The sequence below is a fragment of the Rhinatrema bivittatum genome, chromosome 5 (assembly GCF_901001135.1).
Source record: "Rhinatrema bivittatum chromosome 5, aRhiBiv1.1, whole genome shotgun sequence".
Taxonomy (NCBI): Eukaryota; Metazoa; Chordata; class Amphibia; order Gymnophiona; family Rhinatrematidae; genus Rhinatrema; species Rhinatrema bivittatum.
Genome location: NC_042619.1, coordinates 259,263,227 through 259,276,500, shown reverse-complemented (window position 1 = coordinate 259,276,500; position 13,274 = coordinate 259,263,227). Strand labels below are relative to the sequence as shown.

The window sequence follows — 13,274 nt, the reverse complement described above, 5'->3', positions numbered from 1 at the left end:
GTGAGAAGGAATCAGCAACAGAAGAGCACCAGGGCTCCGCAGGGCTGGAGAAAGCTGCTGCCGGAAAAACTAGGTACAACAGCAAAAGATTAAGAAGCACGGTGCTTGGGAGGCTGAGAGGTAGGGCAGAGGGAGTGAGAAGGAGGGGAGGGAGTATGTAAGAGGATGTGGGAGCAGAGCTGAAAGTAGGAGGTGAGGAACAGGAGAGTGGGAGATAGAGGGAGTGTGTGTGAGAGAGGGGAGGGAGTATGTAAGAGGATGTGGGAGCAGAGCTGAAAGTAGGAAGTGAGGAACAGGAGAGTGGGAGATAGAGGGAGTGTGTGAGAGAGGGGAGGGAGTATGTAAGAGGATGTGGGAGCAGAGCTGAAAGTAGGAGGTGAGGAACAGGTGAGTGGGAGATAGAGGGAGTGTGTGAGAGAGAGGAGGGAGGGGAGGGAGGGGAGGGAGTATGTAAGAGGATGTGGGACCAGAGCTGAAAGTAGGAGGTGAGGAACAGGAGAGTGGAAGATAGAGGGAGTGTATGAGAGAGGGGAGGGAGGGGAGGAAGTATGTAAGAGGATGTGGGAGCAGAGTTGAAAGGAGGAGGTGAGGAACAGGTGAGTGGGAAATAGAGGGAGTGTGTGAGGGAGGGGAGGGAGGGGAGGGAGTATGTAAGAGGATGTGGGACCAGAGCTGAAAGTAGGAGGTGAGGAACAGGAGAGTGGAAGATAGAGGGAGTGTGTGAGAGAGGGGAGGGAGGGGAGGTAGTATGTAAGAGGATGTGGGAGCAGAGCTGAAAGGAGGAGGTGAGGAACAGGTGAGTGGGAGATAGAGGGAGTGTGTGAGGGAGGGGAGGGAGGGGAGGGAGTATGTAAGAGGATGTGGGACCAGAGCTGAAAGTAGGAGGTGAGGAACAGGAGAGTGGAAGATAGAGGGAGTGTGTGAGAGAGGGGAGGGAGGGGAGGAAGTATGTAAGAGGATGTGGGAGCAGAGCTGAAAGGAGGAGGTGAGGAACAGGTGAGTGGGAGATAGAGGGAGTGTGTGAGGGAGGGGAGGGAGGGGAGGGAGTATGTAAGAGGATGTGGGACCAGAGCTGAAAGTAGGAGGTGAGGAACAGGAGAGTGGAAGATAGAGAGAGTGTGTGAGAGAGGAGAGGAAGTATGTAAGAGGATGTGGGAGCAGAGCTGAAAGTAGGAGGTGAGGGACAGGTGAGTGGGAGATAGAGGGTGTGTGTGAGAGAGAGGAGGGAGGGGAGGGAGTATGTAAGAGGATGTGGGACCAGAGCTGAAAGTAGGAGGTGAGGAACAGGAGAGTGGAAGATACAGAGAGTGTGTGAGAGAGGGGAGGAAGTATGTAAGAGGATGTGGGAGCAGAGCTGAAAGTAGGAGGTGAGGGACAGGTGAGTGGGAGATAGAGGGAGTGTGTGAGGGAGGGATGGGAGGAGGTGAAAGGGAGTGTGCTACACACAAGCCTCCCCACCTCTACACCTCAGAGGGCACAGTTTATGGGAGTGTGGTGTAGTTGCCAATTGCCATGAAATGTAGAAATATTATTAATGACACTCATATGAGCCCTGCCCCCGATTTCCTCCTTTCCCAAAATTCCCTATCAATAACAGGCCAAATATGAGGCGTGCCCCCCTCGCCGCAGAAAACTCATTGCTCAGCAAAGTCTGAGGGTCTCTCCCAGTCCGCTCTCTCCATGATTTCAAATGTCTGATATTGCTCTTTCTCTGAAAATCTTGGGGATCCCTCCTCTAGTGCTATCTTTCCTCATTGCATCCTGACCAGTAGGAATCTAAGGTGAGAGAAACTGGCATGCTCATACTCCATTCTCTTCAGGGTTTGTTTATTTTGTCCTGTGCCCTTCTTGGGCTGTAGTAATACCCTATGACCCAGCAGAGGTAACAGTCCATATGCACCTCAGTGACCAATTAGTTAAATGTCAGCTGGGCAGACTGATTCAGTTCTTATTGGATCTGCAGATATTTATTAACTGCAACTCTCGACCTAGCACAAGAACCCGGTCTCCATGCTGGGCCCCAGATCAGGCCAGGGCCCGAGCTCTGACCTAAGCTAATGCCAGGCGTCAGGTCTGGGTCCAAGCTCTGGTCTAGGCTGAGGTCCAGGTGTTGGGACCTAGCCTCCGGGCCTGGCCACGGCATCAGTCCCAGAACGCATGGGGGTAACCTGCACAGAACAGCAGTTACTACCATAAGCAAATTGCTGGGCAGACTGAATGGACTATTTGCTCTTTATTTGCCATCTTTACTATTAATATGCAAAAATTGAAATGGAAACCCTGAGAAGCCACACTCTGCATACAGTGCAACACCGGAGAAAGAGAAACAGAAATGCATTTCCTCTTGTACCGAGCAAATTACAAAGATATTAGAGATGCACATTCCAAAGCTGACATATTCCAAATCACTAAACTGAAAAAAAAAATGCTAACACAGACACCACACTGTGCAAGCCAATCTGCTACAAGGACTGATGACGTGCTCTGTGATACAGAGAATGGCTGGTCCTGGGATCAGAGGGGAGCTGAGTAAAGGACAATGTTGAGAAATTAAGTGAGTCAGGGGATAGGAAGCGATGTCCTTTCGTGGATTACAAACTGGTTAAAAGACAGGAAACAGAGAGCAGGATTAAATGGACAATTTTCTCAGTGGAAAAGGGTAAACAGTGGAGTGCCTCAGGGATCTGTACTATGGACCGGTGATTTTCAATATATATATAAATGATCTGGAAAGGAATACGACGAGTGAGGTAATCAAATTTGCGGATGATACAAAATTATTCAGAGAAGTTAAATCACAAGTGGATTCTGATACATTACAGGATGACCTTGCAAGACTGGAAGATTTGGCATCCAAATGGCAGATGAAATTTAATGTGGACAAGTGTAAGAAGATGCATAGAGGGAAACGTAACTCATGCTATAGTTACACAGTGTTAGGTTCCATATTAGGAACTATCACCCAGAAAAAAGATAGTGGATAATACATTGAAATTGTCAGTTCAGTGTGCTGCGGCAGTCAAAAGAGGAAACAGAATGTTAGGAATTATTAGTAAGGGAATGGTGAATAAAATGGAACATGTCATAATGCCTCTGTATCGCTCCATGGTGAGACCACACCTTATTCTGGTCATTGCAGTTGCGATGGAGAAGGTACAGAGAAGGGTGACCAAAATGATAAAGGGGATGGAACAGCTTCCCTATGAGGAAAGGCTAAAGAGGTTAGGGCTGTTCAGCTTGGAGAAGAGACAGCTGAGGGGGGATATGATAGAGGTTTATAAAATCATGAGAGGTCTAGAACCGGTAGATGTGAGTCGATTTACTCTTTCGAATAATAGAAGGACTAGGGGGCACTCCAAGAAGTTAGCAAGTAGCACATTTAAAACTAATCAGAGAAAGTTCTTTTTCACTCAACGCACAATTAAGCTCTGGAATTTGTTGCCAGAGGATGTGATTAATGCAGTTAGTGTAGCTGGGTTTAAAAAAGGTTTGGATAAGTTCTTGGAGGAGAGGTCCATTACCTGCTATTAATTAAGTTGACTTAGGAAATAGCCTCTGCTATTTCTGGCATCAGTAGCATGGGATCTTCTTAGTTTTTGGGTACTTGCCAGGTTCTTGTGGCCTGGATTGGCCACTGTTGGAAACAGGATGCTGGGCTTGATGGACCCTTGGTCTGACCCAGTATGGCAATTTCTTATGTTCTTATGAGAATCTTTTAACAGATCCTGGGTGGGTTATTGACTTCTTTCCATGGTGAATGGCAGGGCTGGTGCTTCCATTAGGCAAACTAAGTGGATGCCTAGAGTGCCAAAATTTTGGGGGTGGCAAACTCCTGCCAGCATGAGGCCCAGAAGGGAGCTGTGCCAGAGCCAATGTCACCAAAGAAAAGCGCACTGTGCTGGAGCCACGACTGCCATGTGAAGGAGGTGAGCTGGGTGAGGGGGCGCACGGTTCTCCTGCAGCGTAGGTGCTCTTGATGTAGAAAATTAGAAAGATCAGAGGACCCAGGTTGCTGGGCTGCTTGAGGGAGCCTGTTGGCAGCTTCTGCTGTAACAACCTTTTTCTCATCCTCTTAATCCTCTTTAGGGCCCAGTAATGCCTTTTACATGCCGATTCATGCCTTACTGACAGATACAAGTGTTATTAGCAGCTAATCCTCTTTCACTCCACTAGCAGCTTTATGGATTTAAAGAATAAACCGCCCTCACTTAATGCTTTTCTCCTTAACGGGTAGAGGATACTCAAGGAGGGTTTCAGCATCTGCCCAACTTGGGGCTTTTCATGTCTCCTGGCTGAAAGGAAATGATGTCAGTGGAGTTTAGGGAGCAACTCAAATGCCCCAGACCCTGCTAATGTCCTGATGCATTTTACATGGTTATCGCTTCATCGGAAAATGTTCCTTAGCTCCTGGTAGAGACGACTTGAACTGCAGGCAGTTCCCCTGCAGAAACCCAAAAGAGGTTCTGTGCCCGAGTCCTTGACAGAGGTCTGCGAGGACTGCCTCTCTTGCTGAAGCTTTAACAATGTCACTGATTGCAATCTGAATGCAGCACTGCCAAGTGATCGTACGCCTGGATGGGGACTACTGGGCCAGCCCTGGCTTTAGGGTTCCTCTCCCTGATGCATTCGGATATGCTCAGTGCTCCTTTGACATGGAAGGCAGAGGGGACTATAAAATCAGATAAGAAACCAGGACCTGGGTCACTGGCTGTTCTGATCTAGTTACACCATACAGAACATTTCTTCTCAGAGATTTTGGTGGCAAAAGCCAGGGCATTTTTTTTTTCGAGTCACCGGCAGCTGCTCACAAAAGCTTTCCGCACACAGTAACTATCCCTTCCTGTCCTCCCAAGTCTCACAAGAAACATGGGAAGAGAGAAAGGAAAAACATCCTGATGTGACTGGAACAATCTGTCACCATCCCTTCCCCCCCTCCGTGAAAGGAATATGACAAACAAATAAAATGAAATAAAAGACAGGTGAACGCGGCACACTTCCCGTGGAAAGAAAGGCGCTCTTCCACATGACCACTTCATTCACTAATTCTCTTCCAGACCTCTGCAAGGTGGGGATCTTTAACCGGCCAGCTAGACGGAGGCGGAGGTATGGGAGAGCAGGTGCACCGTTTCTGGACAGCAGCATAGCTGAAGGTCAAGCTCTTTATATGGCAAGGGTAAGAGTGGAGGGGATCGGGGGCTAATCAAGCAGATAGCAGTGGTAGCTACTGGCCACTAGGTCACCAAGAAGAGGTGAGGGCACACTGCTCGTCTAACTTCAGGTGGAGACTTCAACCCAAGTAGCATTTTTTTTTACCTTCCGACCTAAGACACTTTGGTCCCTGGACTCCTGCAGGGTGACACTGACTAGGACTCCTGGCCTTCTCAATTCCAGTTTCAAAGCATCCATATGAAAACTGAAGGAGTTAAAATAAATCCCACAAACAAAACCAGCTCAACTGGAGATGATTACCATGATTACCCTAGCTAAAGTCAAAGGCAAGGAATGCAGGACCCTGGTCTTCTGTTTAAAATGTCATGAGATTATGGTTTTCAAAATCATTTGACCAGATGGCTGTGTGTCTGCTGATGCACAAATCTCCAGCCATGTCCAAAATTATGGATTTTGTAGTCTTATTCCATAGAAAAGAGAACTACAAATCCCAGAATGCTTTGTGTGGGCAGTGAGACGCAAGCTGGAGCAGTGTCCCAGAGGCAGAGGCCTGGTCGGGATTCTAAGTCTGTCCTGCTTGGTAGATGGGTTTTCCTCAGCCTTCCTATGGCCTGTGACACTCTGTACTCAGCCATAACACTTCACTGCAGCTGTTTCATTTCATGCTTGAGCTATATACATTTTACATTCACAAAAGTCTCAAATGATACTGCCAATAAAAACTTTTAAAATGTTAATTTATTCTGAATTTAAAACCAACTGAAACATTAAGAATATTTTTTTCCTCAATGTCTTTATCATCGAATACCTGGTTTTGGATAGTTTTATCTACCTAGCTATGCTCACCATTATAACGCTAGACAATACGGGTGCTGCTGTGCTGATTGTCACAAGAATACCAATACATGCAGAACTCCAAACAACAGTGAATATTTAATGATGTATTTTGCACTGTTTCTATACTAAATTGGATGGTCTTAGTATTAGAGTTAAAAAGAGACTTGCTGACAAAGTGGGACAAGTATCAAGAAACATGCAAATTATATTTGTCCTCAGGTTTGGAACGGGTTAGGGAGAGCTGCTTCCTAATTATACTGAATTTCCTGATAGGATTTCAGTTTTGACAGTAAAATGAACCCTGAATTTTCTAGAACTGGCTCTAGACTTCTGGGAAATAGAATCACTGGGGTTACAGCTAATGCTTCTCCCTTGTTATCCCGACTTGTGTTGCAACGTCCACATTGCACACCAAACAGATAATAATCATTCTCTGACCTGGAAGGGATGTATGGATATAAGGGGAAGGAAAGACTCTCCTTTTTTAAATGTGCATTTCTTTGGCAAGGACTCCAACACGCAAGCCAAAATTGTTACCCAATCCCCCCCAGCCTGGGGTAAGTGTGTTTTTGTAAAGGGGGAGGGGGTCAGGGCTTCCTGCATGCTGGTTTGTTTATGGCTTGCAAATTCACAAAATAAACAAGCCCTCTATGGAAGCCTGAACTGAACTAGGAGGAGATCATAAGCTGGAAACTCAATATCCCCCTAGACGATATGTAATTTCACTGCAATCAAGCCTTTCGCATAAGCGAGCTCTGTTCTAGGACTTGCACATCTGGAAGAGGTTTAAAGTACCCTGCCTTTGACAGTAAGGTTGGCCGTATCTTTCTCCACTCTCCACGTCTGGTTACAAAGACTGCACTTTTTCCATCTCACTGACTAGGATAGAGGTCATCCTGAGAGAGGGAGGGAGGGGATAGAGACACAAAGAGAGTGGGAGGCTGGGAGAATAAAAAGAAAACAAAATCAGAGCAAAGGGAAACAATGAGAAACTAAGGAAGAGAATAAGAACAATACAATGTACTTAGGATAAACCAACCTCTCCTGGGTTCTCTATTAACTTTGCAAGTGTCAGCTGACAATATCTTTACCTGCTTACTGAGCATACAACGTCAAAATGTTTTGTGAATCGGTCTCAGCATATGCAGCGGACTGCAGTCCACCCTTGTCTCTGGGGGATGGCGGAGGAGCCTTCATCCCGCAGGCACATTTTATAGCAGGCCCTTCCTTAAAGGAAGCAAGGAAAGGGAAAAGGAGGCAATCAAGCCCCTAGAGATGATGCAGCTTGTGCAAGGAATACCCTTCAAGTGACAGGATACTGCAGATGAAACCAAACACAAGCAGCAAGCTCAGGGGGTCATTTTCAAAGGCTTATTGCGTGCGGTAGCATGCTGGGGGTGGAGTCGGGGTGGTGAGGGGCGGAGTCGGGGCGGCGAGGAGGCGGACTCGGCGGTGTCTTCGCTGGCAGCGATAAGGTTAGTAAAGTTATCGTCGCCAGTAGTGCGGTGGTGCGAAGGCTGCCGGCCTTCGCAGGCCCGCCCCCCCATTTTCGCTGGATTCACCATTCTGCGATAGAATTGGTGAATCCAGGCCTCAGATGGTAGGAAATACAGGCTTCTGTCTGGGCCGCCCTGGTGGCTGAGTGGCAGTACTGCAGGTTGCCCCACAGGAGTTCTGGGTTTCAGAGTCCAACCTGCCCTTGCTCCCTGCATCAGTAAAGGAGGCAGTGCTTATATAGCTCTCAGAGAAAGAAGCATGGACTTCTAGGGTCCAAATGTCTGGTGGATGCATGGAACAGCTTCCCGGTCATGGTACAATAAAACCCCAAAACTGTCAAAATTTAGCCAAAAGACCCATGTGATGTAATATTGAGGGCCAGAGCTCTGCCCCTTGCTATCGGATCTACTTTTATATGTCTGGGCAGTGCAGGTAGCACCGGGCGAGAATTCACATCCTGGTAATATTCCTGCAACAAAGGGTTTACAGGTCAGACAATTTAGTCAAGTTAAAAAAAGCCTGGAATAAGAACGGAGGATCCTTGGCTGTAAAGATACAAGAGACAGCCTGAGATGAAGTGGAATCTATCTACTATGGGAGTGCAAAAGGAATCAGTCTGAATAAAGAGACTGAGCCTTGTGCGCATCTGCCTGCCTCAGATTCTCAGTCTGAGTTACAGATTGGAGAGGGCAGTTGCTTAATCTAGATACCTCCTGGTTCTCTGGGCAGGACGACAGATTTAAAAAGGTATCAAAACCTGTCAGACTTTGCAAATATTCTGCCCCTTAGAAATCACAGCTATCAGGAGAGTTCTGGAGCTATCAAAGCCCAGGAAAGGCTTCTCGGAGCAGCCAATACAGGCTGAAAGGCGTTTGCTACAAGCTGGCAGTTCAGGTTCAAATTTTGTTTTTTCTCTTAGCAAATTGGAGCGGATTCCTTCCATAATGTCTCTGATTTCCTTCAAGAATCAAATGGCATTTGCTGAATATCATGGCGTTTTGTAGGGAGAAGATTTATCAAATCTTTGCTCCAGATTTCCCTTCAGTGCAAAAATTGTTCCAGATTGATCAATGAAAATATCCTAGGATTTTTGATGGGGAAAATGCCAGGCCAAAGCTGGCCTGGCATTTTCCCCATCCTTAAAGTGAATGGTCTCTGAGTCCGGGGAATTTAAGTAACTTGCTCAGCATCGTACTACTAGTGGGGGGGGGGGGGGGGGGGGGAGGGGAAGCAAACTGGGAATCCCTGTTCACCTCACAGCTTGACTAAATTGTCTGACCTGTATGCAGACCCTGAACCCTTTGTTGCAGGAATATTACCAGGATGTGAATTCTCGCCCGGTGCTACCTGCACTGCACTGCACAGACATATGAAAGAGGAACCCATAGCACAGTGGCACAGCTCTGGCCCTCAGTACTACTTCACATGGGTCTTTTGGCTGAATTGTGACAGTGGAATGAATGTACTTATTTGATAGCCTGAATAAACTTAGTGCCCATTAGGGTCGGGGGTCAGCCTTCTGGTCATCTGTGGCAACAAACCACCCAAGAGTTGTAAACTACTCCAATCCTTTATCTATAAATGATCAGTGCCCACATCAAAATATCCCTCAAATGATGGACAGATGGCCGTGCTAGGTAGAAACTGCCCTATGTGCAAGAGTTCTTGCTTAAAATAATCTTGCATTTTTATTACACCTTTGATGAACGACTTCAAAGGGGCGTGGGATAAACACTGTGGATCCATCAAATCTAGAGGGCGTGAATAAAGTGGAGGCAGCAAAACACTGCACGGAGCGGCAGTAGCCACAGAGGCATTCACGGAGCGGGATGCCAGTGGCCAGTAGTTGGTGTTCCACCTTCACGGAGCGGAAGGATGGAGGGCTGCTATCTCCAAAAAAAAATAAAAAAGCAAACAAAAAAATAAAAACAGGGGTGGGTAAGAGTATGGGGCAAGGGGGTGGCCTGCTTGTTACAGCGGTCGCTACCCCTAATTGAGCTGGATGTCACTTGGATGAGATACAGAGCTGCTCTCTAAATTGGTGGTGGGGTGGAGGGGAATTAGGGCTGGAGGGTACTGGAAGCCAATAGTAACAGGTGGGAGAGAGAAAAAGGGGAAAAAATGGATAAAGTGCGTAGCTTGCTGGACAGACTGGATGGGCCGTTTGGTCTTCTTCTACCGTCATTTCTATGTTTCTATGTCATCTGTCCAAGATTGCCTGATCCAAAACAATCAAACGTCCACTTCATCGGAAAACTAACCCCAGGGGGTCAGTTGGGCAGGAGCTAAACCGAAGTGCCCGAGAGTCTATCCCCTTTCCTGCTGTCTCCCAGTATCCTAATTCCGCTCACAAAATCAGGCTCCGAGCCGATGCAATGCAGACGGGAAACGGCGGAAAGCAACCTTTTAACGGGAAAAAGAAACCTGACCGTGTTGGGGGGGGGGGGGGGGGATGTGGCACCGCCACATCCCCCCCTATCTCCATTTGCACGGCAGGAAACCGCTCCACTTCTCAGTCTCTCCCCAAACAGCGACCCAACCACAATAAACACTCTCTGATTTCCTGGCCATCCCAGGGGGGGCCTCGGCTAGGAAGCCAGCGTGCAGTATGGGCGCTCTCCCTGCCCCCTACCCTTGCAATACATTGCATGTCACTTGTGTCTTCTGGCAATGGGACCTCTTGCTCTGACCTGCTCATTCTGATGGAAATAAAGCCAGACAAGAAAATGAAGTCAGTCCAATAAAGAAGCATTGCCTTATATATATAGAGAGAGAGATAATTTTTTTTTACATAAGAACATAAGAAAATGCCATACTGGGTCAGACCAAGGGTCCATCAAGCCCAGCATCCTGTTTCCAACAGTGGCCAATCCAGGCCATAAGAACCTGGCAAGTACCCTAAATCTAAGTCTATTCCATGTTACCGTTGCTAGTAATAGCAGTGGCTATTTTCTGAGTCAACTTAATTAACAGCAAGTTATGGACTTCTCCTCCAAGAACTTATCCAATCCTTTTTTAAACCCAGCTATACTAACTGCACTAATCACATCCTCTGGCAACAAATTCCAGAGTTTAATTGTGCGTTGAGTAAAAAAGAACTTTCTCCGATTAATTTTAAATGTGCCCCATGCTAACTTCATGGAGTGCCCCCTATTCTTTCTATTATCCGAAAGAGTAAATAATCGATTCACATCTACCCGTTCTAGACCTCTCATGATTTTAAACACCTCTATCATATCCCCCCTCAGTCGTCTCTTCTCCAAGCTGAAAAGTCCTAACCTCTTTAGTCTTTCCTCATAGGGGAGCTGTTCCATTCCCCTTATCATTCTGGTAGCCCTTCACTGTACCTTCTCCATTGCAATTATATCTTTTTTGAGATGCAGCGACCAGAATTGTACACAGTATTCAAGGTGTGGTCTCACCATGGAGCGATACAGATAACCTTTATTTGCCATAGTCTTACTTCCAGAACTAGCCGTGCTACGGGAACAGAGAGACTCTTGGACTGAGCCCGAATAGCACACAGGTGGCCCCTCCAGCAGAGGCAGAAGAAGACCAGGCCAGTAAAACCGAAGTGACACGGCTGGGGAGGGGGGCGCCTCCACCCTAGCCCCGATCTAATCGGATTTTATTTTCCCACCAGGAAGTTGCTGCAGACTCCTTTGCAGCGCAAATCTCAAAGCGACTTCTCCAGATGCCCCCACCCCGGGAGAGGAGAATAACTCCAGCCTATAGACAGTAAAGTGCACCACGCATTTTCCACCTATTTACTTACCCCTTCCCAAACCTTTACATATTTTTTTTCTCAACCTAGCGTAAGTCATCTTTCAAGGAAGGAGGGAGGGAAGAAGGATCACCGGTGCCCGGCGGCATCCTAACGACACCAAGGCATGCGCTATGTTTCGCGTTCTCCCGCAGCCCGACTGGAGAGCTGAGCCGAAAGGACTGCCCGACTGCACCGGGCAGAGGCGCGCAATAAAGGCGCCCAGTCAGGAGACTTCCCTTCCCTGCGCCGAAATCAAAAAATATAAGATCTCTACCCCAGACACACATCTAGACGGGCACCGTCTCAACTAACCACAGTCAGTCCTAGCACAGCGAGAAGAAGAACGCGCAACTCACCAAACCGAATGGATCGAGGAGAAGAAAAAGGAGCTAGGAAAACAGTGAAACAAACAAACAAAAAAAAAGAACGAGACAGCGAAAAACAGGAGGGGAGCAGGATGGAAAGAATGACAGAAAAAAAGAGAACGGAGGAGAAAGCTGGGAGAAAGAATAAATGCAAGAGTGGAGACGCCAGCAGGCGACAGCTGCCGTGACTGACAAGTGGAAAGAAGAGCGGAAGGGACCCGAGCTCTTGCCGGAGCCCCGGGCCCGGGCGAGCAGGCGCGCCTGGCCAGCGGTGCGCGCGCGCGGTACTCACAGCGTGACCGTCCGGTTGGGCAGGAGGCCGGGGGCAGGAGGCTCCTGCAGCTCCTCGTTGCTGCACACCACTTTCTTCCGGGCGGCGCTGGGGAGGCCGGGCCCTTGCTTCGCCCTCTCCCCCACGCACTTGCAGCTGTGGATGGGGACGGGGCAAGCCTGCAGCCCCGAGGCGGAGGAGAGCAGCAGCAGCAGCAGCAGCCGCCGGCAGCAGCCGCCGGCAACCCCCCGCGGCATCCCGGAGCAGGGCGGCAGCTTCCAGCCTGGGACCATCGCGTCAGCCCATCCTAAGGGCTCCGCCGGCTCCCCCCCCCCCCCCGGGTCTGATCAGCCTCCTGCAACCCAGCGGCTGGCGGGGCGGCTCTAGGTCCTCGAGGGCTCCGCACGCCGCCCGGCCATAAGGCAAGGCTTGGGGGGGGGGGGGGGGGGGCAGAGCTCGAGCACGTCCTTCGGAGGTCTTCCGCGGTTCTTCCGTCCTTCAGTATCTGTTCCCTATCCCACTATTCATTTCTCTTTTCCTGGCTTCTGGATCCAAACTGCATGGCAAAGAACAGACTGTAATTTTTTAATTTTTTTTAATGATCTCTTGTAAATAAAATGCAAGAAGAAAAGTGATCTGCCAGCAAGGAAGCTGCTTCTTTTTTTTTTTTTTTTTTTCCCCAGCCTGTTTTCTCTGCAGTTTCCTTGTAACTTTTTTTTGTCCCTGTTGCTCCTCCTATAGAGGAGAAATGATCCCCCTTCACATCGGGCTCTGCTTGTCCTCCCCTCTCTCTTTCAGTAAATGATGGGAGCTAGCGGATTCGCCCTGCTCTCTCTCTCTCTCTCTCTTGTCGGAGGTTTCTCCGGGACTCCAGATACCGCTGCTCCATGCTGGGATGAATCCCAGCCCTCGCCGCCGCCGCCGCCTCCTCCTTCCCCTCCTCCTGCAGCTTCACACTGGAGGCCGCCGGGTCCTAGCGGCTCCCATCGCCCAGCTACACAAGGAGCCCGGGTCCACGTCCTACCGCGCCTAAGCTCACTCATGGGAGATTTCACACACTGGCAATTCGGAAGCTCTGGCAGATTCAGATGACTTTATTAGCATGGGAACCAACTGAAAGACTTTCTGGGATCACTGGTCTTGCCCCCAAATAAAGATCCCCTCAGATTTTTCCTTACACCCGTAGGACTCCCTTCTGGATCTCTGGGACTCCCTTCTGGATCTCTGGGATTCCTCTAACCCAGTGATGGCGAACTCCAGTCCTCGAATGCCACAAACAGGCCAGGTTTTCAGGATATCCACAATAAATATGCATATCCTGAAAACCTGGCCTGTGGCACTCGAGGACTGGAGTTTGCCATCGCTGCTG

At 48.7% G+C, this 13,274-nt stretch overlaps 1 protein-coding gene across 2 annotated transcripts in view; it reads right to left on the bottom strand.

The window, feature by feature from the left end:
- Window positions 1–12,803, bottom strand: part of ADGRA2 (adhesion G protein-coupled receptor A2) — a 273,188-nt gene extending 260,385 nt beyond the window's left edge. For both annotated transcript variants that reach the window (XM_029603893.1, XM_029603894.1), the window contains exon 1: window positions 11,927–12,803. In XM_029603893.1, the coding sequence (XP_029459753.1) occupies window positions 11,927–12,198 (272 nt within the window). In that variant the 5' untranslated portion in view covers window positions 12,199–12,803. The remainder of the gene's footprint in view (window positions 1–11,926) is intronic.
- Between the last annotated feature and the right edge of the window lie 471 nt (window positions 12,804–13,274).